The following is a 23,908-nucleotide window of genomic DNA, read 5'->3' on the forward strand; positions in this document are numbered from 1 at the left end:
AGAAACATGGATCAGCTGCCTCCTGCACGCCCCCCACTGGGGATGTGCCCGCAACCAAGGTACATGCCCTTGACCGGAATTGAACCGGGGACCCTTGAGTCCGCAGGCCGAAGCTCTATACACTGAGCCAAACCGGTACTGGCCATTACCTCTTTTTTAAATTTATATTTAAGTACTTTTTCCTTTTGCCTCTAATTTTCTTATGTTTACTAGTATTTGTAATCATGTTCCATTTTATTTCATATTTATTTCAGAAATATTTTTCTTTTATTTTTAATTATTTCCTGAGTTTTTATTTTAATCTTCAATGTTTCTAATTTCAGATTTAGTGTTCATTTATATGGACATCTTTTAACTCATTCTACATGTTCTTTCATATCTTGTATGTCTTTTTATTTTTTAATTCTTTATTATTGAAAGTATTACATATGTCCCCTTTTCCCCCATTGTCCTTTCCCAGTTGTATGTCTTTTAGCTTGTTCTGAAGTAGGTTACAATTTTGATCTGTTTTGTAGGCCTCTTCTAGTGTTCCATTGTAGTGATGTTATTCTGTTTCTTAGTCTCTTCTAATAACTTTGTATGAGATTTGACCTCGATTCTTCCCTGTTGATTATTACTAATATTATTTTTTTAGAGAGAGAGGAAGAGTGGGGCGGGGGATAGAAACATCGATTTGTTGTTTTACTTATTTATGCATTCATTGATTGCTTCTTGTATGTGTCCTGACCTGGGATGGGACCAGCAACCTTGGTGTAGCGCAAGTATGTCAAACTGAAAGGCCAACATGGGCCACATAAACAAGGCTTAAGTTTATGTGGGCCGCAAAAAAACAAAAGCTTCAATTTTCATAGAAATGTAGGTTTATTTTGATAGAAACATGCTGAATACAAAGGGCTGAAATAAATGAGTAATCGTTAATATAAAGTAAATAGAACATTTAAATAAAAATTAATATTTTTTCTTGACCATTAACTTACCAGACACTGAATAACTGCACAACTTAATAAGCGTAATGCAAATAAACCTATTTTTCTTGTTCTCTGAAAGTGAAATATTTCCTGTTGCGCACATCAAACAAGTCAGTCCAAGACTAATGATGTGGCAATGGGCTGCTAAAAGATTCGCTGCTAGTATTAGTGGAGAGAAATGGTGTACCTTGCGTGTAAGGTGCGTAAGGGAAATGAATGCAACATGATTATAGTAATGAGTTATTAGTGAATGTTGTAGTTCGTTATTAATTATGTATAACATGATATTGTAAAAATTAAGTTATGAAACTTTTATTAAAACATTTCTTACACACCATTATATTGGCTGGGCCACAAAAATATTCATTGTAGGCCGCATGTGGTCTGCGGGCCACGAGTTTGACATGCTTGGTGTAACGGGCCAGCACTGTAACCACAGAAATACAGGCCAGATCTCTATCACTAAGTTTTGTTATGAATATTGTCCATGGGTTTTGGTTTTTCTATCTAGCTACTCTTTTTTTTTGAGGAGCTTCTGAGAATTTCAAAAAAAATGTTACCGCTATTACAGAATACCTAAGATAAATAATACTTAATATAATGAAGCTTAAAAAGCTAATTTGGAGAATTCCATCATTTAACCACATTTGTATGTGTTGGAATGTTGTTTAATCTCTCAAGGTTTTGAACCTTAGATAAATGTTCATAGTGCCTTATAGCACAAAGCACATAATAAGCTTTCAGTACACACTTCCTAGTACACACTTATTCAAGGAAACCAAGGTCAAGCACCTTTTTCTTATTTTGTGGGAAGAGTGCTCATTACAATTCCATCAAGGTGATTAATTTTCAATCGTGGCTTCATGTACATACTTAACTTTTTAAAAGTTGATTGATCTTCAATTTATGCCAACTCCTTGCCAGAATCATTGTGTCCTCAAAGAAGAGCAGAGCAAGTGGGCAGCCTAGTATTGCGTTTATGTATTGTCTACATGAGCAGAGTAAGGTGAAGAAAGAAAGTGATGCTGTCTAACAAAATTTAATCTGTGAAGTTTAAAAAGAAGTTTGCATTTTTAAACAGTCCTTTTTGGGAAAAGTCACTTTAATTTGAATTTTAATGTGCAAGATTGTGCCCTATATTTTCTGCTTTCTCTTGGATGGTTAACTACTTGTTTTTAAGGTTGAACTATTGAAAAGGTCAGTAGTCGAGTCAGTAATAGATTTTAGAATTCTCTTTTCCTAATGATTGGTTATAGTTCTTAGGTCAGGGGTGGGCAAACTTTTTGACTCGAGGGCCACAATGGGTTCTTACACTGGACCGGAGGGCCGGAACAAAAGCATGGATGGAGTGTTTGTGTGAACTAATATAAATTCAAAGTAAACATCGTTACAAAAAAGGGTACGGTCTTTTATTTCGATAGTTTTATTTATTTCAAACGGGCCGGATCCGGCCCGCGGGCTGTAGTTTGCCCACGGCTGTCTTAGGTCATAGCAGTGGAAAGAATGGTAAGATGTTAGTGGAAGTCTGTTAATTATATTGCCTAACTCAGTAGATCTGAGGGAGTATAACTAAAGGAATAATAAATTATTTGAAGAGTTAGAATCACTAAGACTGACAGAAAGAAGAATCCAGGATGACTTCTGAGCTGAAGCTTAAGCAGCTAGTAGGAAAGTAGTGGTTTGTTCCTAGAATTCTAGTGTTAAGAATTTTATTGCAGGTATAGATGACAAAAGACTGATGTGAAACTTTTTCAACTTTGTCATAATATTACTTAATTTTATTGCTTAAAAAGAAAGAATGCATTCTCTGAATGTATAGCAACTATCAAGTGCTGCAGAAGATAATCAAAATCTGAGAATTTTTAGATACCATGAAAAATATGAAAACTGGCAGCTTTAATTCCACATTATTATTAACATTTAAAATTTTTAAATGTGTGGTTTACTTTGTTCTTAAAATGAACTTTTAAAACAGAAAGAGAACAACTCCCCTAAAACACAATTTTTATGAAAACTGATGGAATGGACTCTGTATTAAATATTTCCAAAGAGTTCCTGAGACCAAAAATGGTGGCCCTTCTTTTCCAGCAGCTGGAATCCAAAAGATCTTGAAACCAGTCCTGAAAAGCTTGCTCCTATGCAAGAAATCCTGGTGGCTTTTGAAAGGAAGATAGAGAACTATTCTGCAAAATTTCAAGTGGTAGTAGAGGTGAGTCACTGACATGAAGAATTTATTCAGGGACTACAAATATTCATTTTCTCTTTTTAATTGAGTTTTTCTTTTCTAAATATATATTCAGCTAAGGCAGTTTGAAAATCTTAGTTTTTGTGTTCCAAAAATTTTAATGAATAGAAAGTAGTAGAGCAAGCAGTATCCCCTTTCCTACACTAAAACAAATACATTACAATTTTAAGAAGCAAAAACAAATACATTGAATTTTTAGTGATGTAATCTTCAGCAATAATACCATTTCCTTAAGATGATGATGCTGGGAAAATACATGATAAATAAGTACTGTATTTATACTTTAAGTGTATTTCTACTGTAGGGTATACTTGGGTGAGATTTATAAAAATGTACTAATTCGATTTGATCTGTAACCTTTATTTATCATCAGAAGATTTTGTTCTTCTAGTAGGAGTGGAGGATACCAGTGAGGAGGGTCCCCTAGCTCTGTATACCCTGGCTAAGTTCCCTTTGGGTAAAAACAGTACAAGCTTAATATAGCTTTTCTCTGATTATTGCTTTGGGGAATGGGAAGTATATGGGCATGGTACAAACTTCCAAGGGCACAAAAGTTACAAAGTGAGCAGTCTCCCATTTCTGTCCCACACTTGTCCAGTTTCCCTCAGTGAGAACAACCGTATTTATCAGTTTCTTATATATTAACTAAAATATTGTATGCATATATACAAACATATAGGTGATACACACTTTTAGTTGTTTCACATCCTTACACACTAATCTGGAGGTAAGATTCTCCCCCCCCACCCCCCCATCCATTTTTTGGGAAATTGGGTAGAAGAGTACTAATTTACATGGTTTTATCTTTCTTCTTCCAGATTTAACATAGGCATGTAGCACCCTTCCTTTATACACTAATATGTAAGATTCTACTGATTTTTTTATAATTTTGCCTTTGGGACTTTAAAAGGTCTTTCTAATTGCTATATTGTAATCTAATCATTTGCAACAATGCAATTGGTAATCTCAGTGTTTTTTTTATTTTGTAGCTGCTCCTCTCTTACCCACTTATTTCATTTTTTTAAGAGCAGAAGTAAACCCAGAAAGGCAAATCAGTACATACTACATACAATTTATGAAAACTATGCAGATAGCTTCCTAAATAATACATAAGATGAATTTTAGTTTAACAATGAATGGTTATTAACCAGGTACCTGTTAGTGTTTGAAGGAGAAATGCAGGAAACATTTACAGGGACAGATAGGAAGTAGGTACAGAGACAAAGGGGAGGATGCACAACGTGAAGGAGAAGGGAGGTCCAAGCAGCCATAGTTTTTAAATTAGCCACTGGTTGGACTGAACTGTTTTTGGCTTTTGTTGGGCTAGTAGGACAAATAGAAGTCATAACCTGAAGATACAATTAGTTGTACCACTTAATTGGATTTCACAAAGAGCTCTACTTTCCAAGATTTTGGAAGATTAAGGAAAAAAAAAGATGTTCTATTCTCAGGAGAATGAATCATTAACTTGGAATATTAAGTGGCTTTTCATTTATTATTATTTCCTGATATTGACAATGATTTAAACTAGAGCACATTTTATTTTTGTCTGTTTCTGTTACCTTTTATCTTCACATTCATTTAAAAGTTCTTTTTTTCAGTTAAAACCATTTATGTGTACTGCTTATATACCATCCCCCCAAAGCAACTTAGAACACTTTTAGAATATAAATTTTGTTAGAGCAAAAACTAGAATTGAGTATGAAATGTTTTTTACTAAGAAAGTTTCAGAAATAGAAATGCTTCATCCACATTAGATTGTGATGATAACATGTCAGCCCACATATGCTTTTCAGCATTTCATTTTAAAATAGTATTTTTGAAATTGAATCTCAAATGATGTGTGAGGCTTTAGGCAAGTGTTAGTCTTTGTACTGGTTTAAATGGAGAAACAACAGATAGATTATGGATTGATAAGGACAAAATACTTTTTTATAGTAGGTTTTTGGGATTTGTAAGTGTGATTTATTATACCACTAGAGGCCCGGTGTACAAAAATTTGTGCACGGGGGCAGGGGGTGTCCCTCAGCCTGGCCTGTGCCCTCTCGCAGTCTGGGACCCCTCGGGGGATGACCACCTGCTGGTTTAGGCCCGCTCCCTGGGGGATTGGGCCTAAGCTGGTAATCAGACATCCCTCTGGCAGCCCGGGAGCCCTCAGGGGATGTCCATTTGCCAGTGGAGAGCAGGCCTAAGCTGCAGTCTGACATCTTTAGTGCTGCTGAGGAGGTGGGAGAGGCTCCCACCACCACCGCTGTACTGGCAGCCATCGGCCTGGCTTGTGACTGAGCAGAGCTCCCCCTGTGGGAGTGCATTGACCACCAGGGGGAAGCTCCTGCATTGAGTATCTGCCCCCTGGTGGTCAGTGTGTGTCATAGTGACCAGTCATTCCCAGTCTTTCTGCTGTTAGGGTCAGTTTGCATATTACCCTTTTATTATATAGGATAGAGGCCTGGTGCATGGGTGGGGGCCAGCTGGTTTGCCCTTCAGGGTGGGGTTTCCCACTGGGGTGCCTGGCCAGCCTGGGTGAGGGGCTGATGGCTGTTTTCAGGCTGGCCATACCACCTTTAGGGTGGGGGGTCCCCACTGGGGTGCCTGGCCAGTCTGGGTGAAGGGGTGAGGGCCATTTTCAGGCTGGCCAAGCCTCCCCAGCGACAGAAGCTCCCAGCCTCTCCTTTTTTTCTTTTTTTTCCCCTGGGATTTATTTACCTTCTATAATTGAAACTTTGTAGCCTGGAGTGGAGCTCAGAGCCGGCCACGCTTGGCTTCCTCCATGGCCAGGGCAACCCAAGGCTCCAGCTCCATGGCCACGGCCGGCTGAAAGAAAGTATCTGGGTTTATTTACCTTCTATAATTGAAACTTTGTTGCCTGAGTGGAGCTCAGAGCTGACCAGGACGGGTGGGAGGGAAAGCCTCCTGCTCTCCAGCTCCATGGCCATGGCCGGCTGAAAGCAGGTATCTGGGGTTTGTTTACCTTCTATAATTGAAACTTTGTTGTTTTCAGTGGAGCTCAGAGCCGGCTCCTGCTCGCTCCAGCTCCATGGCCTCAGCGGGCTGAAAGCAGGTATCTGGGGTTTATTTACCTTCTATAATTGAAACTTTGTTGCTTTGAATGTAGCTTAGGGCTGGCCGTGGCAGGTGGGGAACCTTGGCTTTCTCCATCACTGGAGCAAGCAAGCCTCCTGCCCGTTCCAACTTCGTGGCTGCTGGCCGCCATCTTTGTTGGCAGTTAATTTGCATATCTTGCTGATTAGCCAATGGGAGGCGTAGTGAAGGTATGGTCAATTACCATGTTTGTCTATTATTAGGTAAGATTTTCAGGTGAAGCCTGCCTTTGCAATTATAATGGTGATAATTTTGGATGAAGTTTTTCATTCAAAAAGTACAAGGTAAAGTTCATCTTTCTGGGAACATATGATGGACAGATTTAATTTAATATATATAGTAAATAATATTAACTTTAAAATGTGCTCTACCTAAATGGCAATTTATTTAAAAGAAGTATATGCCCCTTTTCAGATCCCCCACCCTTTTTTTTTCTTTTTGCAACCACTCTGCTCGTCCCAGCTCTGGAAAACTGAATTATAAATGCCAGAGAATAAGCAACTAAAATTCTCCTGTCAGTGCATTTTTCTAAAGCATTTTTGATGGGAGACCTAAAAGAAGTAATGTTTTAATAACAGGAATGATGATTTAATAATGGAGGCAACACTTAAGTATTCTGTTTTATGTTGACATTTCCTGGATACTTTCTTTGACTAGCTGATGCATGGCAATAAGAATTGGGACTGAAAAAATTTGATCCTAGACTCAACTCTGTAACTGATTCATTGTATTATCCAGTAGAGCAATCATATAACTGTTGGTAAATGTTTCCCTCCACGTCCCGTGTGGATCAGGGTTCAGGACCTGGAAGCGGAGCCGCACACAAATGAAAGAGAAAAGACACGAGATAATTTGGAAATATTGGGGGACCAGGCGAGTAAGTCCAACTCAGGAGGAAGGACTTCCACTAGTGCTCAGGTCTCACCAAGCTTTTATTGATCTGGGATACACCCATAGCATAGTCCTTAGGCAGGTGACCCCCGGCAACAGGCAGACTAGCCCATCAGCAAGGATTTACATAATAATAAATGGGGAAGTTGCTTCAGCTACCACTGTCTGGACAAACAGGTGGCGCCTAGCTCCAGCCTTTGGGGGGTTCTCTGTCTACGCTTATCAGCTAGTGAAAACAATAGGTGGTCTTCCACATATAACCTCTTGTCTGCTTCAGTTTCCTAGAATTGTGAGCCTCTAAAGCAGTGGTTCTCAACCTTCTGGCCTTTTAAATACAGTTTCTCATGTTGTGACCCAACCATAAAATTATTTTCGTTGCTACTTCATAACTGTGATGTTGCTGCTGTTATGAATCGTAATGTAAATATCTGATATGCAGGATGGTCATAGGCGACCCCTGTGAAAGGGTCGTTTGACCGCCAAAGGGATTGGAACTCACAGGTTGAGAACTGCTGCTCTAAAGCAAAGAGCCTGATGTTTGTAAGCCCTGCAGCATGTGGTGTCCAGTTTTGTTAGATCCGATCTGAGATATCTAAACTACTGATGCCTCCTGCACACACACCAACCACATTTTAATGCCATATATGTATATGCAATGTGTATAATATATATACTGTATATTAGGCATACAGTTTATAATATCTTATCCTATCTAATAGAGGGAATATGCTAAATGACCCTCATGCCGTCGCAAAGATGGCAGCGCCCACAGCCAATAAGGAGGGAATATGCTAATTGCTGCCATGCCCTCAAAGATGGCGGTACCCATAGCCACAAGATGGTGGCGCCCAGTCCCCTCAGCTCCACTGGGGCAGCAGGTGCGTGGCAAGGCCGGCCACTGTGTGCGCCTGCCTCTGGAGATCCCCCAGTCCCTTCAGCCCCCTAGCCTCCCAGGGCCGGCCCGAGGCACAGGTAAGCCTTGGATGATGGCTGCCCAGCTGCCAGCTGCCCAGGGCTGCCTGAGGCTCAGGTAACCAGGGCCGGCCGAGGCTTGTGCTTCCGGCAGTGGCAGCAATAGAGGTGTGATGGGGTGTCGCCTTCCCCTGATCACCAGGTTGCCTCCCGCCCCTGAGGGTTCTCATACTGTGAGAAGGGGGTAGGCCTGGCTGAAGGACCTCTCCTCCAGTGCATGAATTTTCATGCCCCGAGCCTCTAGTTTATATATAAAAATAAAGTATTGAAGGTAATGTTTATCATTGTAGTCATTAGAATGTTTTTATTATTTTCTGCTGATTAGCAGACAACAGAGTTTGCTCTTCAAGAACAATAGAATAAATTTTCTAAAGTGTTCTATAGGGCCCTAACCTGTAGTGTCTTGATACTTTCGAACAACTAGTTTGTACCATACTCCTATTACTTCCTCAAAATGCCTTCTCCTATTGTTTATTTTCCCTGGTTTTAATCTCCAAATTGTTTACTCTTCTAACTCTACTGAAATTTTCATTGCTGACTTTCCTTCTGCTGTATTCTACTTTTTAGATATTATCTGAGCTCACTTATATCTTCTTTCTTACAAAATGATCCTTCTACATTGCTGATGTCATTGAATCATTGTTTCCCCCTCTCCCAACTAACAACCACACACCCATGCACCTGCACCCAGTCAGTTTTTTGTAGTGGTCTCTTGTAGAAATGACTTACTAGTTCACATCACTACTCCCTTTCAGATTTTATACCTCTTTTTTCCCCTCCTAATTGTGATGGATAGCATCCCTAGTACAACATTAGTTTGGTATAATGTACACGTATGCCTTATTCCTAAATATTTTTTTTTTGCCAAAAAAGTGTAATGACCTACATTAAAGAATACATATAATGTGTATAGTCCTATCATTGAATATAAGATATCGCTGATTGTAAAGTACACCTCCATTTTACAGACTAATAAGAAAAAAATTATTATAAGATAACATCAATTATAAGATAAATTACTATTTCATACATGTTAAAATATGAAGAAAAATGTAACATGGTCAATGAAATGTGGCATGTATAGTAGATCCTGTTTTTAGTCTTACTAATTTTTTTGGTAAAATTTCTATGTATTCTTGTTTGCTTGATAAACTTTTCAAATTTTTTTACTTTCATAGTTTTTGTGAGCTGTTTCGAAGTTACTTTATGCTTCATTGCATATATGGTGCCAATTAAGAAATTATTTTTTCTTGGTTTAATTCTTTATAATTGTTGAATGTCTTTATTATCTTGATTATCTCTACTCTACTTTCAAATTCCCACCATGGCACAAAGATTCAGCATCATTTGAATATTTGAGATGGGAAACATTTTTTCTCTTTTTCAAAAAGAACAAGCTATACTGAAAATTTCTCAACTCTTCTCCTGCCACACAGAATTACATATTAGCTCTACACATAACTAACTTCCAGGTAGGGTGTGTCATAATGTAATATAGTCCTCTGACCCTGTTTTGTCAGTTCACTTTATACAGTTTTCCTCATCTCATATACTTAAAAAAATTATTTTAAAATTATGGTTGACATATGATATTTTATTAGCATCGGATATACTTTTGAAGTCTGGGTTTATTTTGCCTTAGCCTCTGTTTTTTTCTTCTTTAAAACTAAATAACAACACAAAAATTATTTTTTGGTTTACTATTCCCTTATATTTCCCAGCCCCCTATTACTTCACTTTCTCATTGTCTCTAGAAGAATGACGTTAAAATCAAGTTTATTTGAGAGAATATGTATGTTGAGGTGGGGTGGAGTAGAGAGCCATAAGTTAGGGTATATTAGTATTTTGCATACCTTAAAACTCTCAGTTGGAAGAAATGTCACTATTTTTTTATTTGAAGGAAGATAAACTCCTTGTATCCTTGAGGCCTACAACTCAAGGTCAGCATTCAATAATTTTTAAATCTGAATTGCCTTTTCCAGGATGTGTGGGGGAGAGGGGAGAGCTGAGAGGTGGAGGGGATGTCCAGGAAACCAGAAAAATAAAAGGAATTATAAAAACGGGTTTTTCTACCAATTAAAACATTTTAAGGGACTCAAGCCATATGTAAATAATGTAAAATAATAATAGAATAACGCTTTGTTTGTAAATGTTAATTTAGTTTCTAATGTAATAGACTATCCAGGAAGTACTGTTTGGCTAGTCTTTACTCATAGATGATACTGAAATGTAATTAAACTGATTGAAATTATTATCAAAAACTCTTAGGGTTTATAGATTTTAGGGATGAAGTTCTATGAACTCCTGAACTTGTATGTAAAATTTGGCCATTGGGCACAGTTTTTTTGTTTGTTTGGTAGGGAGCGGATCTATAGCTTTCAGCAAAATCTCAAAGAAGTTAATAACTCCAAAGATATCAATCCACTTATGTGGATTCTAGGTCAGCCCTATTTCTCTTTTATCTCCTTTCCATAGTGATCTTGAGTAAAAATCATGAAACCCCAGAATATTTTGAAAATCAAAACAAAGAAAATTTGATCTTGAGTTGTTTACTTTGAAAATGGTAGTGTTGTTCAAGTAGTATATTTAAAACAAAAATACTGCACATGAACAACCCTAGGAATTCACTTGTAGGAAATAGTGAGTATAAATGAAGATGCTGTTATATGCACAGAAAAAGGCATTAGAAAACTGTGGATCCATATACGTTGAAAAAAATGTGAAGGATTAGAAATATGTTTTTATTTTGAACATAGTACTTTCATAATTGTGATTTAGGTTATTTTTTTTAAAGAGAAGTATATGTACTGGAAATAAATGTTACCTTGTATATGTATATATGTGTGTGTGTATAGGAATTACTTTTTTAAAAAAATATTTTTACTAGAGGCCCAGTGCACGAAATTCATGCACGGGTAGGGTCTCTAGGCCTGGGTGGCGATCAGGGCTGATCTGTGGGGTGACTGGCGGGGTGATTGGGGCCCCACTTGCACCCACCTTGGCTGGTCTGGTGCTGTCCACTCGCTGGCCCCGCCCCCTGCCGCCGGTTGGGGCCTGCAGGCAGCTCCTGCGTTGAGTGTTTGCCCCTTGGTGGTCAGTGTGCATCATCGTGACTGTCGTTTTACCGTTTGGTCGATTTGCATATTTGGGTTTTATATAGATAGATTTGTTTCTGAGAGGACGGGAGAGGGAGAGAGAGATAGAAACATCAATGATGAGAGGGAATAATTGATTGGTTGCCTCCTGCACGTCTGACACTGAGGGCAAGCCTGCAACCTGGGTATGTGCCCTGACTGGGAATTGAACCATGACCTCCTGGTTCATAGGTTGACACTCATCCACTAAGCCACACTGGCCAGGCAGGAATTACTTTTAAATGCTCGTGTGAATAATGCAAATACTTGATTTTTGTTTTTATTATAGTGCATGCAGGATATGGGAAATACTAAAGCAAGACTACTCTATGAAGCCAATCTTCCAGAGAACTTTCGAAGACCACAGACAGACCAGTATCCTTTAATACTTCTTTATTGTGGTTTTATAAGGAATGAACTTATTTTTATAGTTCATATTTAACTGTGCTTAGGAAGATGTGAACTTTATCATACTGTTGCTCATTAAAAATAAAACTTGCTTTGTCCTGGGCTGTGCTTTGTGTATAGTAAATTTTGGTAGGAATCTGGTAATACATGATCTACGTAGTATTTTTATGTAATTATTACTAAGTATAAAATATTATACCTTCTTGATTGATCTCTATTTCTTTTATTTTTCATTAAAATTTTATTTATTTATTTATTCTGAGGGGGTGGGGAGAAAGAAGGATCAATTTGTTGTTCCACTTACTTAAATGGTTGCTTCTTGTATTTGCCCTGACTGGAGATCAAACTGTAACCTTGGCATATTGGGCCAATGTTCTAAGCAACAGAGCTTCCTGGCCAGGGCTTTGATTTCCACCTTTTCTTTTTATTATTATTATTAGTTAAGGTATTACAAATGTGTCCTCATCCCCCCCATTAACTCCCAGCCTCCCCCCCTCCCCCTCCTCCCCCCCCCCCCCCCCCGCCCCACACACTCATGCTCCCATCCCCCTATTGTCCATGTCCATTGGTTTGGCTTATATACATGTATACAAGTCCTTCGGTTGATCTCTTCCCCTTACCCCCGCCCTCCCCTACCTTCCTTCTGGGGATTGATAGCCTGATCGCTGTTTCTCAGTCTTTGCATCTGTCCCTTTTCATCAGTCTATGTCCACCTCTTGATTGGAGAGTTTATTTTAGACCAGTGATGGCGAACCTATGACATGCGTGTCAGAGGTGACACGCGAACTCATTTTTTTGGTTGATTTTTCTTTGTTAAATGGCATTTAAATATATAAAATAAATATCAAAAATATAAGTCTTTGTTTTACTATGGTTGCAAATATCAAAAAAATTCTATATGTGACATGGCACCAGAGTTAAGTTAGAGTTTTTCAAAATGCTGACACGCCGAGCTCAAAAGGTTCACCATCACTGTTTTAGACTGTTTATTAGAGATTTATTTGTGTATATCGTGAATATTTAAAAAAATCTTTTCCAAAGGGATTTTCTTTGATTACCTTTATATTGTAATTATATTTATGTGAAGTAGTTTGGCATGTATACATTTAAATGGCAAATTACATATTTAGTGTAAGTGGAGTACTGAAGTAATTTATGCTGATATTCACTACTGACATTCCATATTTGCATAGGCTGCACAACTGTGTTTACTTTACAAATCTGTTCTAATGAATGAATAGAATATTTTCTCAAAGGCATTTTAATTAGGATGTTTTCACAGTTGCTAAAGATAAACTTTTGATTCTGTAGGATTTCTTAAACTCATATTGAAGTTTGAGAAAGCAACATCACAATTGTGCTGCTCTATAAATATTAATATTTAATTCATTGTAGGTATTTGTGATTCTATCCATAGGTGACATTTGCAGTAAAATATAGTTTCTTAAAAATCAGTTATATATTAGTTATATGTTATCCACTTGTGTACCAAAACAGTTTGTATGGTCAAACAGTGAAAAAAAAGATGATCTTTTCACACATGAGATACAAGTCATTATATATATTTTCATATTTATGTAGAAATCTTTTAAGTTATATTTAAAAAATTAGTATTTGTATTTGACTTTTTCTGTTTCTGCTTCCCCACTTCCTTCCCACAAATTTAGCAATCTGGTATCCAAGGCCATTTGTATTATAGCAAGATTCTAGGGTAAGAATGGGAGGTACATTACAGACATAAAAATTGTATGAGAAGTATTAAAGTGTGAAGAAACATAACATTTTAAGGTCTTGATGTGACAAGATTTGTTTGTGGGTTAAGTGGCAGTAGAAGCTTATTTTCCAAATTATGAAGAATTTTTAATACTATATAGAGCAGTTTAGACCTCATTTCATTGGCCTAAATGGGTTGAAGGATTTGAAAAACCTCGAAGGATTTTGAAGCAGGAGAAACACTGAAAACATTACCTTCTCCACAAGGAAGATTAGTTGAAGGAGATCTTGGAGTCAGAGAGACCATGTAGAATACTTAGTATAGCCCTGAAGTGAGTAATAACAAAATATAAATTAAATGGTGGCATTGAAAATGGAGAGCAGGCAATTGGAAAGATTAGAAGGAAATTTGGGAGTAGGAGCAGTTGAGTTAGGTTTAGATTGGCTTTGTTTCTGAGAAAAATACTGAGATGACCCCAGATTTTCTAGGTTGGCTGAGGTTCTATGAAATTCAGTGGAGAGAAGGAATTCAGTACCAATGAAAGTTTAAGGGTTAGAAATGAAAGATAATGAGCCATGCTTTATTACTTTGTGCAGGTTGAGGTGTGTGTTGGACACATACTAACCCAAATTTTAGCTCTCAACTCAAAGCAAAAAATTGGCTGAGAGACGGCTCGTATCTTGAAAAACTCGTTAGTCGGGACACTCGTAAGCCAAGGCCCCACTGTACTTAGAGATACCCATTTAGTAACTGGAAACATTAGTCTGCACCCTAGAAGAAAGAAGAATGCTTATTTGATTTTTCAAATTAAATGTGATTACTTCTAAAGCATTTACGAATTATGGTCATATTTATAGGAGGTGTTGACCTCTTATTGTTCACAATAAGTATGTTCTTTTTTTTTTCTTCCCATTTGTGGAGATGAAAGTTGTCTCTACAATGAAAATTGCTCAGTTCATCCACAAAGGGCCAGCTTTTCTGATCGTTTCATCTTTTTTTTTGTTAGAAAAATATAATACAAATTTAGATTTATAATTATGACAAAACAACATTTAGCTGATATACATGTAAAACAATTTATGTAAATATAACATTGCATTTTATGAAAATCTTGGCACACTTGTTAATTTTTGGTATAAAATTGGCTGCCAAAATGCTCACATACCTACATAAGCAGCCTTTTAGCAGCCCTGGCACTTTACACTTGAAAGGGTCACCAAGGCTACTTTGAAAATAAAGGTGCCCTTCAAATTGACATTCTTCTTTAGATTTTAAAGCATGTATTATCATTACCAGAAATTAACAGACTGATTCACAAATGAACTTGTGTTGACCAATAACATTCTGAAAAGGTGGATATCAGACATTCCTAGTTTTGAATCACAACTCTCTTTTGTACTGTACTAGAAGAATTCCAGAGAACTTCTAAAACTTTCTGTGCCCCAGTTTTATTTTATTTTATTTATTTATTTTTTTATATTTTATTGATTTTTTACAGAGAGGAAGGGAGAGAGAGAGAGAGTTAGAAACATCGACGAGAGAGAAACATCGATCAGCTGCCTCCTGCACATCTCCCACTGGGGATGTGCCCGCAACCCAGGTACATGCCCTTGACTGGAATCGAACCTTGGACCCTTCAGTCCGCAGGCTGACGCTCCATTCACCTAGCTAAAACGGTTTCGGCCTGTGCCCCAGTTTTAGATGTAAGTGGCACTTACCTTATAGGTTAAGAGGAGAAAAAAAAAGATAATGTTTATAAAGTGCCTTTGACATAGGTTGTAGAAAACTATCTTTAAAAGTCAGCTTCAGTCATTTCGCTTATTTTAATAAATTGAATGTTTAGATTTTCTGTCTTGCCATTATGAAAGGCCTTTGAGTGTTTTCATAATGCCTCAGCTCTTTTATATCCACTGAGTAGTGATCTGTCAACTCTTTCTATTATCTATTGCCTCAACTGTCAATTTTTAAAAGGCTTTTGTTAACTTCTAATATGGAGTTATTGACTGAAAATATATTGTTTTACTTCTTTAGGTAACTTTTCTTTTGAACAGAAGAATGTCTTAACCTGGGGATCCACAGATTGTATTTCAGAGTGATTCATTTCCTTCATAAGTCTATGTATTTTATTTTATGCATTAAGAATCACAGAAAGGAGTCCACAGGTTTTACCTGTGGGGTTCATGGTACTAAAAAGATTAAGAATCCTTGACGGAAGAATTTCCTTTTAGTGATAAAGCAGTAATTGAGTGGCAAGAGAAGTCATCGATATCAGATAACCCCCAATTCTCAAATCCCACTAGAAGTGGCTCACTCCATCAACACGAAAGGCTAATTTAGCCACCTTCAAAAACATTAAATAGCAGTAATCTTGGCTTTAGCTTCTTGACTTCTCCCCATTTCTCAGATTTGGGGGAGAAAAAAAATTGGCCACCACTTAGAGGCAGCATGTATATTGGGAAAAAATATAAGTAGTACAGTCTCAATTGTTCGGTATTTCCCAGTTCCTGATTCTTCATCTATGATGTGAAAATAATAATATACACATTACTGGGCTGTGGAAGGATTAAAGGAAAGAAACTATGGACAACACACAATGTCTGGTATACTGTGGGTACTGATTATTTTCTTTATACTGAAAATCCAAAATGAACCTTAATTGAGTTTAGAGTTTGGTGAAGATGGAGTTGAGCTTAGGAATATCATGGAATTGAGAAATACAGTTACTTTCGTTTCTAGAATTGGGTTGAGTGCTTTTGTTGGTTGGGGGTAATTTCTTGAAAGAGACCAACTTTTTTGGTAGAAAGAAAAGTAGATTATAGAGTTTAGTTATAGAAATAGTGTGAAAGGAAAACATAGACTGAGGAGTAGGAAAAATGAATTTAGAATTTAAACTTTGTGGAGAGGAATGAATCAAAGGGCGTGTACATGCCACTGAGCTCATGCTTTTCCTTAAGTTATTTGTTTTCAGAGCAGTGGAATTTTTCATCAGAGATAAATACGAAAAGAAGAAATACTATGATAAAAATGCCATAGCTGTTACAAATGTAAGTAAAATCTTCATCTGTCACTAATTTCAGTTTGTTCCATAGATCTTGAACTTTAACATACAATACCGCTCAATTTATTTATTGTAAAAATATACTAGTTATATACTTTGTCAAATTTGTATATTGGAACTTTTTGTCAAATATGTTAATGAGCTCTCCTGGAGCAGAACTCTTGATTTAGAAAGGAGCATATTCTGAGTCTAATAACTGCTTAAATGGCGTTTAATTAAGTTAATTTTATGAAATTTATAAAAAAAAAAGATAAGGCCAATAATGGAACAAAGGGAGAGAGGAAATTATTTTATTACATTCTGGAAATTTGTGTAAAATAAAAAGGTCAATTTATCCTTCCCTAATGGCTTTAGTGAACCTATTCATTGGTTATTATCAAGCCTTTTGATAACTAATAGTTGAACCTTACTATAGTGATCAAATATGATTTATCACTGTTTTTTTAAATGTTTTTTTTCCTGATTATATTTTCCCATTCAAGTTAGTTATAATTTAAGACTAATTCTCTTTATTGATGCAATCATTTTTTGGCCTTTGATTTTTAGATTAATAAGCAAGCTATAAGTTAGTTAAACTTGTGGTTAAGTCTGGAAAGCAATTTAGAGACAATGATTTCATCTCATTTTACATGCAAACTGGTTTTTCTTTTCAGTCCATAAGGAGAAGCAATATTCTAAAAAATTTAATCAAATACTAACAAAATAAGGATATTTTAATATATTCTCTTTGACCATGAAAAAATCTTGTTAAAAAATGTTCTAACATATTGTCAATGTGTATTTTTGAGCAAAGATACCCTGTGTGTAGAGTTTGGGCTGCATTTACAATGAATGTAGGAGAGGAAATCTTTTGAAAGACTGACAAAAATTGATAATATTGAGAATGACAATTATAGTGTGATAACTAAGTTTAGTTATAGCATTATGGGGAAAAGGGACTAACTTTAAAGCAAGTAATATGTTTTCATGTGAAATTTTAAGAAATCCTTTTAGCATGTTCTATAAAATACCAGAGGCCCGGTGCACGAAATTCGTACACCGGGGGGGGGGGGGAGGGGAGGTGTGTGTGTCCCTCAGCCTGGCCTGTGCCCTCTCGCAGTCTGGGAGCCCTCAGGGGATGTCCGATTGCCTTGGATGTGGGAGAGGTTCCTGCCACTGCCGCTGCACTTGCCAGCCATGAACCTGACTCAGGGCTTCTGGTTGAGCGGCACTCTCCCTGTGGGAGCGCACTGACCACCGGGAGACAGCTCCTGCATAGAGCATCTGCCCCCTGGTGGTCAGTGCACATCATAGCGACTGGTTGTTCTGCCTTTGGTCGATTTGCATATTAGCCTTTTATTATATAGAATACTGCTTTTTTACATTATACATTCTTTTTAATATTCTAAACTTTAAAAAAATTTATTGGAATGACAGTTAATAAAATTATATATGTTTCAGTTGTACAGTTCTATAATACATCATCTGTGTATAGTGTATTGTGTTTGTATTGTTCACCATCCCAAGTCAAGTCTCTTTCCATCACCTTTTATCCTCTCTATGCCCTCTTCTACCTCCCCCCCACCCCTTAAAACTTTTAAATTAAATCTATATTTATAATATTTTTTTTTTCATGAGAACAATTTGGAAATTACTTTTATATAGTAATGTATACGAAAATGGTTTTACCTTTAAATGATAGCTGTTGTTATGGAATTGTTTTTTCCCCCCTCAGGTGTGATAATGGTATAATACTTAGTTAAGAGAAATTCTTCATCATAAAAGATGTATTTTGGAATAAAATATTTAGGGATCAAGTGTCATAATATCTATAAGTCATTTTTATTTTTTCTATTCAGAATATTGATATAGCAATTAATTATACAAACACACCTAAAAATAACCTAACATAAATTCTATTAATGAAATACTGTTTTCTCTCACTGTCATCTATGCTATCCTATATAATAAAAGCCTAATATGCTAATGATATGCTAAGGCCACTTAACTGCTCGCTATGATGTGCACTGACCACCAGGGGGCAGACAGTTGACCGGTCGACCAGTCGCTATGACGTGCACTGACCATGGCTAGGGTCTGACCGATTGGGACTGAGCGAGATGGACTGGACACACCCTGGAGCTTTCCTACGGTCCCTCCCCGCCTGGCCAACCTACTGTATTCCTCCCTGGCCCCAATCTTGCACTGGTGGGGTCCCTTGGCCTGGCCTGCACCCTCTTGCATTCGGTCCGATGGTGGAATGACTGGTTGCTATGACGTTCACTGACCACCAGGGGCCAGACGCTCAACACAGGAGCTGCCCCCTGGTGGTCAGTGTGCTCCCACCGGGGGAGCGCTGCTCAGCCAGAGCTGGGCTCATGGCTGGTGAGTGCAGCATTGGTGGTGGGAGCCTCTTTCACCTCCATGGCATCAGTAAGGATGTTTGACTGACGGCTTAGGCCCACTCCATTAAGCTGTCGGTTGGACCTCCCCCTAGGGCTCCTGGACTGCGAGAGGGTGCAGGCCAGGCTGAAGGACCCCTCCCCTCCAGTGCACTAATTTCGTGCACTGGGCCTCTAGTATTTAATAATATGCCACAGAATATAAGCAAATATTTTCATTTGATGTTTAAAAAATTTGTGATATCAGCAGTCAGCAAAATAACATCAAATTTATATATGAAGAGCACATAAGAGATTTCATGAACCAGGCCTCTAGTATTGCAATGATTATTCAAAGTCTTCACATGTATTTTCAACATCAGTGTCTTTGTCATTACTAGAGCCATTTTTGAGTTATCTAACTCAGTGTTTTTAATTTAAAAAATTTTAGTTACTGTTGACATGCAATATTATTTCAGGTGTACTAGTATATCATAGTGATTAGATATTTACATATTTCATGAAGCAATTACCCAATAAGTTTAGAATCCATCTGACACCATGCATAGTTATTACAGTGTTGTTGACTTTATTCCCTATGCTGTACTTTACATCCCTGTGACATTTTATAACTGGCAATTTGTACATCTTAATCGATTCCCCTTTTTCACTCATCCCTAAGTTCCCCTCCCATTTGGCAACCATCAAAATGTTCTTTGAATACATGTAACTCATTTTTAATTGGCTCAGTGAAGCCTAGCAGCTGAGATACAGGGGAAGGGGGCGGGGGGGGGGGGGCGGTGGTGGTGGTGGTGCGACAAACATGGTACACTGTTAAGTTTTGGTGAATATTAGTGAAGTTCATAGAGATATTCTATGATTTTTTTACATTTTTTATACTTTCGAAAATAAAAATTCAAGGTAAAAGATTTTATACTCTTGAGTTTATATTATTTTATTGTTTATTTTAAAAATTTTATCTTTATTGTTGAAAGTATTATAGATTTCCGCTTTGTCTTTTTCCCTCCCATTGACCCCCCTCCTCTGCGTACCTGTTCCTGCCAAGCCTCTGCCACACTATTATCTGTGTCCATGGGCTATGCATATATGCATATAAGTTCCCTGGTTAGTCTCTCCTCCCACCTCATTGCCCCCCCCCCCCCCCCGAAATTCATCAGTCTGTTCATGGTTCTATGTCTCTGGATCTGTTTTGTTCATTAGTTTATTTTGGATTTGGAGAGTATTACGCTAAGGAAATAAGCCAATCAGAGAAAGATAAGTATCACATGATCTCACTCATATGTGGAATCTAATGAACAAAATAAATTGAGTTTATATTATTAATGTAATGAAAATTCAGTAGAGTTCGCAAGAATCACGTTTAACCCAAGGTATAATGTATTATACCTCATCATTAATAAGCAAGGTGATTTTTTAAAGTTTATATCCTAGTAAGAGTAAATTATTTCTTTCTCTTTCATGGCAATAGATTTGCAAGTAACTAATCTTATATATTACTAGGAATTACATTATATAGTTATGTCCAGTGTTAATTATCTTGAATTAACCCTCAACATACTAAATGCTCCTGTTCCAGATATATATATATATATATATATATATATATATATATATATATATACATACACACACACACACACACACACACACACACACACACTAGAGGCCCGGTGCACAAAATTCGTGCACTGGGCGGGGGAGGGGGGTGTCCCTCAGCCCAGCTTGCACCCTCTCCAATCTGCAACCCCTCGGGGGATGTCCGACTGTCGGTAGAGAGGGCCCTAGCTGGTTGCTCAGTGGTTAGAGCATCAGACTGCAGACCGAAGAGCTGTGGATTCAATTTTGGTCAAGGACACAGGTAACAAAAATATCCTGTACCAGGCAGTCAGACATACCTCTCACAGTCCGGGACTGCTGGCCTCCAACCGCTTGCTGCCTGCCTGCCTGATTGCCCCTAATCACTTCTGCCTGCCAGCCTGATCACCCCCTAACCATTCATTCCCCTGCCAGCCTGATCGACGCCTAACTCCTCTCCTGCTGGCCCGATTGCTCCCAACTGCCTTCCCCTGCTGGCCCAATTGCTTCCAGCTGCCCTCCCCTGCCGGCCCGGTTGCCTCCAACTGCCCTCCCCTGCATGCCCGGTCGCCCCTAGTTGCCCTCCCCTGCCATCCCGGTTGCCCCCAACTGCCCTCCCCTGCCATCCCAGTTGCCCCCAACTGCCCTCCCCTGAAGGCCTGGTCGCCCCCAACTGCCCTCCCCTGCCAGTCCAGTCGCCCCTAATTGCCCTCCCCTGCTGGCCCGGTTGCCCCGAACTGCCCTCCCCTGCCAGCCTGGTTGCCCCTAACTGCCCTCTCCTGCTGGCCTGATTGCCCACAACTGCCCTCCCCTGCCGGCCATCTTGTGCCCACATGGGGGTGGCCATCTTGTGTGAGGATGTGACGGTCAATTTGCATATTACTGCTTTATTATATAGGATATTTTTGTCACCTGTGTCCTTGACCAGAATTGAATCCAAGACTCTTTGGTCTGCAGTTCAGTGCTCTAACCACTGAGCACCCGGCTAGGGCCCTCATATATTTTTATATGCAGCTTTACATGAATTTGGGCAAAAAGGTCTTTTTTTGGTTGCCAATCCTCACCTGAGGACATTTTGTCCATTGACTTTTACTTTAGAGAGAGTGGAAGGGTGGTGGGAGAGAGGTAGAGAGAGAGAAAGGCATCAGTGTGAGAAAGCACATTGATTGGTTGTCTTCTGCATATGCCCTGATGGGGATGTGGATCATACCTGCAATCCCTGACTAGAAATTGAACCTCAGACCCTTCAGTGTGCGTCCGACCCTATAACCGATGAGCTACTCCAGCCAGGGCATGGTCAAAAAGCTCTTTATGATAGGTTATCATCCTAAGTGTTTTTATGTGCTTTTTTATCTCTTGTTTTCTGCATAAAGTAGTGATTAAATATTTTTTGCAAATAAATTTCCAGTGGGAAAACCAGCTTTGAAGCCATCTTTTAAGATGCTGTTTGATTTCTTAAACATTTTCTTCTATGTGTAATTTCCATTAGTAGTCACTAAATGTCTGGTTTGCACAATTACAACAATGTGTAAGGAAAAAATAACCCTGAGGTTTATGAATTCGGATTGTGATTCAGGAATTGCAGCCATAACTAACTTAAGCAGATTGAATGAGGATTTGTCATCTCATAATGTTATTTTGACATTACATAATGACCTTTCTATAGTAGTACCTTTAATTTTTAAATTCCTCATAGGCACTATTGATGTGATTGGGTAATAGAGAGATGTCAGTTTTATGGCTCCAAAGATCTACACATTTTGTAAATATATTTCAGTTATATTTTTGCAGTAAAGAGAGCAGGAAGATATGTTTCCATTAAAGTGATCAACTACATATATATAGAAATTCAGTAGGAACATGTGTGAGAAGGCTTTTAGATGAAATCCTTTTTCATGTATAAATTGTCTCTGCTGCATATATAACTGTCTCATAAGGCTCTGGGATAATTCAGCAAGTACAGCTTTGGAAATAGTGTTTGTGTGTGATCTTAAAGAAGGAAGTGTATAAATTGCTTTATAAGTCTATCTGCTGCTTTGCTGTTATATTGCATTAATCCACTTTTTTCCATATACTGGCCTTTTTTTTTCTGTTTTCTTAAACAGTAGGTTAAAACTTTAATTTCCCCTACTTCAGATCTGTTTTATTTTCCATTCTTAAAACAGTTACTATAAGTTAAAAAACACACAAACTCATTTCTACCTTCTTGCTACTTGGAACAGTATGTCTTCATACATTAGTATTTCAATAGTAAATATTGACTAAAATTGAATCCCAGGCAAAGCTTAATTATTTTTTAAATACTTTCAGTATGACCTGGTTTTAATAAATTTTATACCCTAGTGAAATCCATTTTTAATCATGCAATATCTTGTAATAAATATTTTAAGAAATTTTATGTGGAAATTAAAAAAAAAGCAACACATTCTTCTTGATGCATAATTTTCCTTTGTTAACATACTCCTAAGTACTTCTGTATCTTAGAAATACATGTGTGTTTTGTTGTTTGTTTCTTTCCTGTACCTATCAGTTCTGATTACCTTCTTTTTGTTTCTTCTCTCCTGACTTTTCATCTGATTCCACAGATTTCTTCCTCTGATGCTCCCCTTCAGCCTTTGGTAGCCTCTCCTTCTCTACAAGCTGCTGTTGAGAAAAGCAAATTGGAGGTATGCTAGTATTTTAGCCAGGTACATTATGTAGTGTTCAGTGGTAAATGAACTTCCTTTCTCATTATGCCATACATAATTTGGAGTGCTGTAATAGTTGTTTAAATTTTGTATGGTCTTCAGTATTAAATATGTTAAATATAACTATTTCTAGAATATTTTCCTATGCCACAGGTAGGATTAAAGGGCTTTAATCTATATTTAATTTAAAAATCACTGATTTATTTGTACCATAGGTATATCTCAATATTTAAGAAGGAATTAACCTTCTGTTGTTTCCATTACTGCCTTCTACTTAACGTTTTTAATAGTTGCTGTTGTATTCTTTGATATATTAGTAAAATCTGATTAAAATGTTTTGTTTCTATGATTCTGTTGTTATAATCACTTGAAGACAGTTAATGTTTTTTTTTTCAAGCATTAGTAACAGTCATGTATGTAGTATAGAATCATGAGTTTACAATAATCAATGATAATTTTTAGACTGTGTTTGGGGTAGCAGTGGTTAAGGGTACATGATGCTCCCCTGTTATGGATTTTTAAATCCATCCCTATACATATTTGAGGTTTAAAAAATTTTTACTCTTTACTTTTTTCATTTGTTATCATGAATTCATTTGAGACATTGTTTGAACTAACGCTTTTTCTGTGTCTACACCTTGATAAGTGGTGCACTAGACATGGAGGATACACAGGCAAATAAGATATGGCCCCTGACCTCAAGGAGCTTATAGTCTAATGGTGAAAAATAGGTAACTAGGTAACTTTACAGGTTTCTAATACAATATAATGTG

At 37.6% G+C, this 23,908-nt stretch overlaps 1 protein-coding gene across 1 annotated transcript in view; it reads left to right on the forward strand.

Annotated features, from left to right (window-relative positions):
• Positions 1-23,908, forward strand: part of SMAP1 (small ArfGAP 1) — a 128,956-nt gene that overhangs the window by 52,527 nt on the left and 52,521 nt on the right. Inside the window, exons 3-5 of the mRNA XM_081094485.1 lie at positions 11,602-11,687; positions 16,403-16,478; positions 23,034-23,114. Coding sequence (XP_080950611.1) covers positions 11,602-11,687; positions 16,403-16,478; positions 23,034-23,114 — 243 coding nt within the window. The remainder of the gene's footprint in view (positions 1-11,601; positions 11,688-16,402; positions 16,479-23,033; positions 23,115-23,908) is intronic.

The sequence above is a fragment of the Myotis nattereri genome, assembly GCF_964212035.1.
Source record: "Myotis nattereri genome assembly, chromosome: 6".
Lineage (NCBI taxonomy): Eukaryota > Metazoa > Chordata > Mammalia > Chiroptera > Vespertilionidae > Myotis > Myotis nattereri.